General features: G+C 33.0%; 1 protein-coding gene across 1 annotated transcript; it reads left to right on the top strand.

Moving 5' to 3' along the window:
* Positions 1 to 1,494: 1,494 nt before the first annotated feature.
* LOC122718846 lies at positions 1,495 to 3,829 on the top strand (the record flags this gene model as incomplete). Its single annotated transcript, XM_043944217.1, has 3 exons — positions 1,495 to 1,714; positions 1,788 to 2,033; positions 3,816 to 3,829. Coding segments are annotated over exons 1-3 (480 nt in total), but the record flags the coding sequence as incomplete, so codon positions are not given.
* Between the last annotated feature and the right edge of the window lie 5,797 nt (positions 3,830 to 9,626).

Below are 9,626 nucleotides of genomic sequence, written 5' to 3'. Positions count from 1 at the left end.
CTCTCGCTCGCTCGCTCTCTCACTCGCTTATTCACACACACACACACACACACCTATTTCTCTCTCTCTCTCTCTCTCTCTCTCTTTCGGTTTTTTATTTTTCGCCGGTAGGAAATGAAAAGTATTAAGGGGACCGGTGTTGTTGTTTCTCGTAAGTAGGATTCGCGTGCCGGCGAAAATTTCTTGGCCGTATCGTAGCTACGTACCGTGGGATGGAGTGTGGGGGCGTCGTTTAAAAGGATAAAGCGAGAACCCGGCGTGAACCGGAATCGTGAAACATGTTTCTAAAGGGAGCTGCACGCAATTTTCCAAGAGTAGACGTTCTTATGTTAATGAGTTGAAAGAAAAGACGCGAGAGAACCGAGCGGAGCATCTCTCGTATAAACGTGCGTCGCTTAGAAGGAGAAGAAGGAGAGAGAGAGAGAGAGAAAGAAAGAGAGGAGAAAGAAAAGAAAATAGAAAAAGAGAGAGAGAGAGAGAGAGAGAGAGAGGTGGATAGTCGAGTTGAAGCGATTATACACGCGCGCACGGTGTAACGACTTAAACGAACTCCAAGCAGACCGTTTAATTCATCAAATTAATCCCCCAATTACACGAGAAATTGCGTTAGCTTAAAAAGTTTCCGAGGAGAGTGGCGAGACCCCTCCCCCTTGCTTAAAAGAATTTCATTTAAAAACCGATAACTCGATTGTACCCCGAACTTTGATCGCGTATTAAAAAAAAAAAAAAAAAAGGGGAGGGGAGAATAACGAAAAATGGATTTCGCTTATTACGGATATCGTTTACTCTTCGAGTTTCTCGGACAGCGTCCTTAAAAAATTACCCGCGTCGCAACGGGCTCTTTTAGAGGACGTGCCTGCTGCCGTCCCGTTCACCAACTACAAGTCCGGAATGTAAATTTTAATTAAACACGTCTTTTAATATAGAGAAGCGTCAGAGATATTTCAGTAAAAGTAATTTAATTAATGGGGGGGAGGGGGGAGGCGGTAAAACGTCTGAGCACAAGAAAATTATACAGCGTGGAAAAGAATGAAACCATTTTTAAAAGTTGAAGTAATGTTTCTCCGGATTATGCGAATGAAAAACTTATCATCCGTGATTATCCGCGATATCTCGATTAGAATCGAGATAAGTTTTTGACGAGAAGCGAGGAGAGATTTTTCGGTTATTGCGTTACGATTCATATCGACGAAATATGAGAGTTCAAAATTTAATTTCCAATGAAAATTTTAAATCGAAAATAAAAATTATTATTCGTTACCTTTTCTCTTACTTCGAGATTAGATTATATAAAAATTTTCAATCTCGATTTTCAATCCCGTTCATTCGGGCGAAATGTTCAGTACGATCGATTCCATTCGATTCGATTCGATAAAAGATTTTTCTTCCGTTGTTTTCTCCAAGATGGCAACCGACCGACAAACCTGGAAATTATAAAAAAAAAATTTGGAAACCGGACGCGGATTTCAGAATTATCGATAAATTGGGAATATAATGTTAACTGATAAAGCGATAAATGAATGCGTTTGTCCGCGATGCCTTCATTCGTCGTGTCCCCTTCCCAATGCGGAGCCACCGTACGATGAAATCACGCAAGAAATAAATAATAATTTCATATCCGTCAAGGTGCCGAAATGCAAAAGAAAATTCGAGAAGGAAGACGAGGATGAGGAAGAAAAATTGAGTTTTGACTTTAATTGCGCCGATGCCGAAGGTAAAATGCGTAATATCCCTTTTCCCCTCTTTTTAAATAAAGAAAAATAAATTGCGTACATACCTACGCACAGGTGAAAAATGCAAAACTGGTTGCACCAAAGTTCACGTGATACCGAACGAGTATGCCCCACCGAAAAAGCCCGAGGAAGAGATGCTCTCGTTGAAGTCTATAAGTCACATTATGCCCAACGACAGATTAGACAACACTATCGAAATTGAATTCAAGGCAGCGCGAAATTACAATCCGTTGCCTGAACCCGGACCACCGCCGCCCATAATTGTACCAAGGCAGCGTATTAAGAAGAAGAAAGGCAAGGGTAAAAACAAATAAGATTCGAGAGAAATTAGCAATTATGGCCAATGCGCAGACGTTTCCACGTTTCAACGATATTTGTGACTCAACGGAGAAAGAAAGAAAGAGAAGAAAGATAGGTAAGGAAGAGTTCTGTTTGATCAATTAAGTTGGATCGTTCCGCGACGCGTCGCTAGGCGAAACAAAATATTTGACGATTATTCGCGGTCTGGTTTTCAGTGAGCGAAATAGCGAAGAGATACGTTGGGCAGAAAATCGGGCCCTCTTTAGGGATTTACGAGTGACACGGAACTAAAACGTTCGCCACTTTGTCGTAAAGCCGAGAGAGAGAGAGAGAGAGAACGAATAATGGAACGATAAATCACCGGCATTATATTCTTGCGCATCTTGGGGAGTGGGGAGAGGGACGATAAATCATATCGCGCACCGAAGGCATACGGACGCGTCGGTATTAAACGTTTTCGTTTCGCCATTGTCTTCCCACCCGGTAACAGGCGTCTTTTTAAATCCTGCCTTACTTACTCCTCCGATTCCATTTCGACGAATCGCAAGCGTTACGTTCTCTAAGCTCTGAACGACATTCGCAGTTATAAGTTGAGAGCGAACGATGGAAAAAACGAAAAGAGGGGGAAAAGCTTGTAAATCTCGCGCTCCCGTTCAATTTCTTTCGCCGACAACCGATTAATAACTAAGGATAAATTTCACGATGCCGAACTCGTGATGCTCTCTCGAGTTCATTTACGATCCAGTAAGTGTTCTTACGGGTGGAGGATATGTATATATATATATCGTTTCCATGGAAACGAATATTTCCGTGGAACAACAACGAGGGATAAAAAGGGATGGAAATTTATCGATCATAGAAGTAGATCGAAAGATCGCGTAAATTTTCTTTTTCGCCGGTTTCGAAATATTTCGAATAGCGCGAGAAGTGCGGAACGTTGCTGTGACGCGTTCGCGTGAGAGCTCGGGGAACGGGGGGAGGGGGAGGGAATACAATGGCGCGTTTGCGTGTGTTTGCGTGTTGTTGCACGAATTTCCAGCGTATTTCCAAAGAGATCCGTGGAACGCGTATACGCACAATTGACGGAAGTAAAATTTTATCACGGCACGTATCGAATGTACAGTGTGCGCCGCCTGAATAAAATACACTCTTTCCAAAACCCGCACCCGGGGTTGCATCAACGAGGATCGGAATAAAAATATTTGCATGCTCCTCGACGAGTTCCCCGTTTCGTTTAATGAAAATGTTCCAAAACCCATAATTTATTCTCTATCGAGAGAGAGAGAGAGAGAGAGAGAGAGAGAGAGAGAGAGAGAGAGAGAGAGAGAGANAAAAAAACACGTCAATTCGAGATCGCGACGATTAGATTTCGTTCCTCTTCTGTCTTTCCGCCTCTATCGATCCACGCGATAACTAATTACGATCCCGTCTAACGAGACCTCTACTCAACCTTCGCGTCAACCGGGAAGCTCATCATTAAAGGGAGGGGGGAGGGAGGTTACGCTTCGCTCAAGAATCCTTAATTTGTATCAGCAATACCTTCCACCATGTTGAGATATTTCCATTTCGCTATCGGAACTCAGATTTTAGAAAATTTAATTTTTCCATCACGGATTTTTACTTGCTTGCTCGTCGAAAAAAATGAAATAAAATTTTAAAAAACTCGACTAATCCGGGATGAAGAAGAAAAAAAAAAACGTTTCGAGGAAAGATCGAAAATGAAGCACACACGATCAACCTTGAAAGGCAAAATTAGCACCATTCATCGAGAAAGGAAGAGAGGGAAAAAAAAAAAGAAAGAAAACCACGATCCTCCTTCTCCTTAAGATCTGTTCCCCTTTATAAATATTTATTACGCGGAACGAGAAGCCCCGGCAGAAACCACGCAACGAATTCGATCGTGAAAGCATTTGCTTGTACTTTAAACGATTTTCTCCGGTACACTGTATAATTCAATAAAATTTGAATCTATCGCCGGCAAAGCTAAACGTTGCTCTCGTTGGTATTCCGTTCGATTCGATCTCCTCGCGTAATCGCGCGAGAGATTCGAATCTATTTTCTTCAAAGCAAACGTTCTACACGCGCCGTTCCTTCAAATTTAATCGATACAATGGAAAAATTTCGAAAAACTTGGTATAGAAAGAGAGAGAGAGAGAGAGAGAGAGAGAGAGAGAGAGAGAGAGAGAGAGAGAGAGAGTAGCGGAGAATAGCGAGAAACGAAAGGAAAGCCACGATCCATTGTATTCGTGGGTTCACGCTATAACCAACTTTATCCGGACACGAGATTTCTCGCGGAAAATACACCTCCCACTGATTCTGCAGCGTGCCGGGAATACATTGAACCAGAGTTCAATTGACGTTTGACCAACCCGTAGGCGATGCGAAAATATACCGTAAATACGGCTCGACCCTTACCCTCTCGATTCCAGCCCTCTGCTTCCGCTATTTTATTTCTTTCGCTTTTTTTTTCCCTCCCGTGGACATCGAGTTTCCTACGTGCTTGCTTCGAAAGAACGTTACCGCATTGCGTGATCCGATCGCCCGTGATCCCCGTTAAGGGAAACGCCGGCTAAGCTCTTGATAATTATCGACCATGTTCAACACGCTTATTTATTTTTCGTTCTAGAAAAATTCTTCATATATTACCACAAGAAAATTTCTATTTTACTCACAATAATTTCATTCGTGGTATAATATTATCGCATTTACTTGGTGGAATCGGCATCGATAATTTTTAAAACTATATACACAACGAGGTTTGCGCATTTAAACGGATTAAACGCACGTTCGACGAGTCACGCAGGTGAGCACCAATTGCGTTCATTATTAACGTAATCAGGTGCACCTGAGGCGCGCATGAACACGTTGTAATGCGACCAGTTTACACTACATTGGCGAAAGATATCGATATCGTTGGCAACGCGAGCGCCAACACAACGATTCTCTCCATTCCCGGATTACTCTCCGTTTCGAATGAAATGGTGAATGAATCCGCAAACTGGTCTGCAAACTATAAAGCCACGATCGTATCGAGTCGAGGAAAAGATCGAATTTCATGAAACGACGAATAATTTTCTGAACAACTTTTAAAAAATAATGGGATCGAGTGAAAAGATTTCTTGTTTCACCGGGACAAAGAATCATGCTTAACTTTGGCTCGAAAATTTAGAGATTCGATACTTCCTACTTTCGCCTCTTATTTCTTCGTCTTTTTGACAGAGAGGAAAAGAGATGGAACGAGATAGAAAGAGAGGAAGCAAAAGTTCTAAGCTACGAGGCTACATTTACATTTGCCGACACTTAAGTCCGAGCCGTGCACCGATGTTATGCAAATCTTAATTCGCTTCACTGGAAAACTCGTAAAATTACCGAGTTTCTTCGCACTACTCGAATAACTTGCACGCCTTTGATCCTACGTGTACTCAGTGTACGTATACTATTTCGCCGAAAAATAATTCGATATCAAATTATTAGGAGATCAAATTTTCAAAACGATATTGCATTAATAAAAAAAATTAGGGGACGAAAAAGACAAAACGAAATAATAAATATGAGTAAAACTGACAGAATGAAAGTGACATCTTGTAGATTTTTTATCACGTTTATTCTGAAATATCAACCTCGAATAAATCAGACTTGTATAACAGAGAAATAGAAGCGACATCTCATGGGATTTGTCACATGTTCTGAAATACCGACTTCAAGATTAGAATGCTTTTTACGCCATCTACCATGTTATAATCTAAGTAATACAAGTACACAAAATTAAATCATTCAAAAGAAAAAATAAAAATCTATACTTTTAGTTTGTAATTTTAAAAATTGAAACGAGATCATCTTTTACTCATCATCTTTTAATAAATTTTCTAGTTAAGGAAAAATAATCGCGCTTCAATTATCTCATTATTTCTCTATTATTTCTTATATTATATTAAATATATAATTATATCACTGATATTATACAATGATATAATTATATATTGTATATTAAATAATAATTTCTCAAAATTCGAAAAATCGATAGGTAATATCAGAGCATTTTCTATTCGTCTCAAATTTCTCTTCCATTTTTCAAATTTTATCTCCTGAAATAGCCGAAGGTTGTCACGCAAAAACATGCCTACTGAATCAGAGATTGTAACAAAGTGATCTGACTAGTTTTACCTATTTATAATTGACATACTTATATAGAAGTATTATCTATTCTTTAGCCCTATATTTAAAAAATAATGAAATAAACACACTACATAATTATTTTGTGATTCTCACACAATACACAAGTCAAAAAAAGTCTATATTAGAAAAAGTGTTCTTTGACGCTCGAGCTTTACACACTAGCCGCACATTCTAACCTTACATTTTCCTGATTTCGACTGAAGATGATTGGTGACTATTGCATGAATCGCGAAAAATAAAAATTTGTATCTTAATTTCAATTATCAACATTCATGATCAAAAAAAAAAAATATTTTATCTTTTAAAGAAATGAAATTATTGAGATAAGCGATTTTGATAATTTATAATCGAAACGATGCAATTCCACACGCCTAATTATACATACATATTGTGAACAATACATCGTGCATTATATATTAAAATATCATCAATCACTGAAAAAATTTTGATAAATTTATCAACTAAATTTATCATGCTTATCATTTTTTTTCAAATAGCATATGTAAGTGAGATCTTGACAATGAATACGGAAGAAATTAAATTCCTGAGTTACATAAATTAGTATAAATTTTTAATACTATTAGGAAACAAAGATTCATTCTATCGACATACGCACTGTTATAATTTTCTAAAAAAAAAATTTACATTAATAAGAATTGGTGGATTAAAAAAAAAGCAAAATATTTTCATTTTTCTATAATAAATTAAGTTAAATGATCAAGAATAAATTTAATTTATTTGTAATATTTATTTGTAGTATTTTTAATAATTCATATATTGATGTAATTATTTAACAAATACATGTCATTACGATCCATAAAAGGAAAATAAAAACATATTTAATTTAAAACATATGAAAACATATGAAAAATCAAATCTTACCACTTTTTCCGATTGGTCATTATGTGGAACAATTCTTATAGTATTCATATTAAAATTCTTTTTTTCTTGTAAATTATTCTAATAGTTAATTATGAATCTGTAAAAAGATAATCAAATTTTTAAAATAAATATATAAATTATAATAATATTGAAAATCATTTATAACAATTAAAACAAGACAATAACAAAGCTCAAATCTTATTTTGAAAGCCAATATATATTTCATCAATAAACAATGAAATAGATTATAAAATAAAAAAAATTGAATAAATTATTTCTCGAAAAATTATCAATTATAATAATATTCAATAATATTATTGAATAAATATACTAATTAAATAATATATGAAAAAGATAATTAAAATGTAATTAAACAATAATATATAAAAAGATAATTACTGAAATAATTATGTAATAGATTAGTCATGCACTTCAAATAAAACATCTACACGCCATTTGATAGAAGAATAATACTTTGCATCGCGATATCCATTATCGAATTGGATTAGAAAGAAAATAATCCCGAAGTTTGGCAAAAAGTCAAAACATATCAAGTCGAAACATAACACGAACGCGAACTATCAATTTTAATAAAAAGGTTCTATCATAAGAAATATTTTTTGCTTTGATCATAATATCAAAACAAATAATACGTTGATAAAAAACAAATAATAATTTTCTAGGAAGATTGAATTATAAGAAACGTTTTTAATCTTAAGCGTAAAAATAATATGAGAAAAGAAATATGTGACATAAATATACGTATGAAATAAAATTGATTTGAATTTGATTTATTTTTATCTTTGTATGAATAAAAAAAAAAACAAAAAAAAACTTATAGTAATTATTATACGTTTTTTGAAAATAATTTTTCTAAAATAAATTAAATTTTATCATATTTCTATACATGTATATAATCTATTACATTTTCAAAATCATGTTAAATATTAATTAAATAAAAATGAAAAGTATAAAACAATAATATAAAATTAAAATAAAACAATAACTTCAATAATAAATTCAAATCTGACTTCAAACATTTATAATACAAACCATCGGTAACTGTCAAATGCATGAGCAATGAATAATGATAAAAAAAATAAAAAAAAATTCAATTTTGATGTAATAATATTTGATAAATGATTAAACACATACATATTAATTAAATAAAAGCATTAATAATCTATTATTCTCATAAATTATATCACAATATGAAATTCTACATTCAATTATATATTTGTATCGGTGTAACACATTCTCTTCCCACGATTCTTGACAATAGATTGATTTCATGTACATTGATTCGTCTAACGCTGGGCCTTAGCAGTTTTCTGATTGATTGCAATGATATAATTTCTTGATTTACTTCATCATGCGAAAACTGAAGTATAATATAATATATTTTAATTGTAAATTTTTACAAAATTTTATTATATTTGAAATCTTATAAAAATATGCTGATTATGAAAATATAAAGAGCATAATATAAGAAAAAAGTCAATATAATATATATAAATTAAAAAATACTGAAATATAATTAAAGAATTTAAAATAAATATTAAATTAAAAAAAACTGAAAAATAATTAAAAAGATATATATAAAAATAATTATATGAAATAAAATGCAATAAATCTTTAAATAAATCTTTTACATTAGTCACAATTTGTTGATCTCACATATAAATTATTTTAAAAAAAATCATTTACAATAAAAAATTAAGAATTAAATGGTTGTTCCATAGCGAATATCAATAAAATTATATTTGTAATCCAATCTAGATGATTAAAATATTTAGGAAAAAAAATCTAGATTGAATTAGATGCACACACGTTTTAATGTGATATAGAAAAAAAAATTCGACAAAAAAATTTTTTTAATGTAATTAAATTAGAAAAAACTGCAACATAATAGAGAAATTTAATATCGATATAAAAAAGACTGAAATATAAAAAAAAATTAAATAATTAAATAAATATTTATAATAATAATAATTATAATTATAATAATAATAAATATTTAAATAACATACAATATAATATGATGGATAATAGAATCTTTTACATTAATTGCATAATTAATTGTTCATATATCACACATAGATTATATCCATACATCGAATACAATAAATAGATTACAAAATTTAAGCAATTTAAAGCTAATTATACTTAAAATTATCTATTGTTGTGAGGATCATTTTTAAATTGTCATAGATGAAACAAAAATTTAAATAAGAAAAGGAAATAATAGAAGAATAGAAATAAGATAAAAAATGACTATATGCACCATCTGTTGAATATCAAAAACATTAAAAAAGATCCTCAATTTATACTCTATTTTATCCTATCTTTGAAGAAATATCTGTAACCAAGAGATGGCGCAGATTGTTAATTCATATTCTTCTATTCATATTTCCTTCCTTTATCTAAAGGATATCTATCTAAAGTTTTGTTTCATCTACAATACTCTAAAGATGGCACTGATTTTCTAATTTTCATCTTATCTATTTTTTATTCGCAGTTTTTTTGCTTTCTTTA

The sequence above is a fragment of the Apis laboriosa genome, unplaced genomic scaffold (genome assembly GCF_014066325.1).
Source record: "Apis laboriosa isolate Shangri-la unplaced genomic scaffold, ASM1406632v1 scaffold11_cov152, whole genome shotgun sequence".
NCBI lineage: Eukaryota > Metazoa > Arthropoda > Insecta > Hymenoptera > Apidae > Apis > Apis laboriosa.
This window is presented reverse-complemented; position numbering and strand designations above follow the sequence as displayed.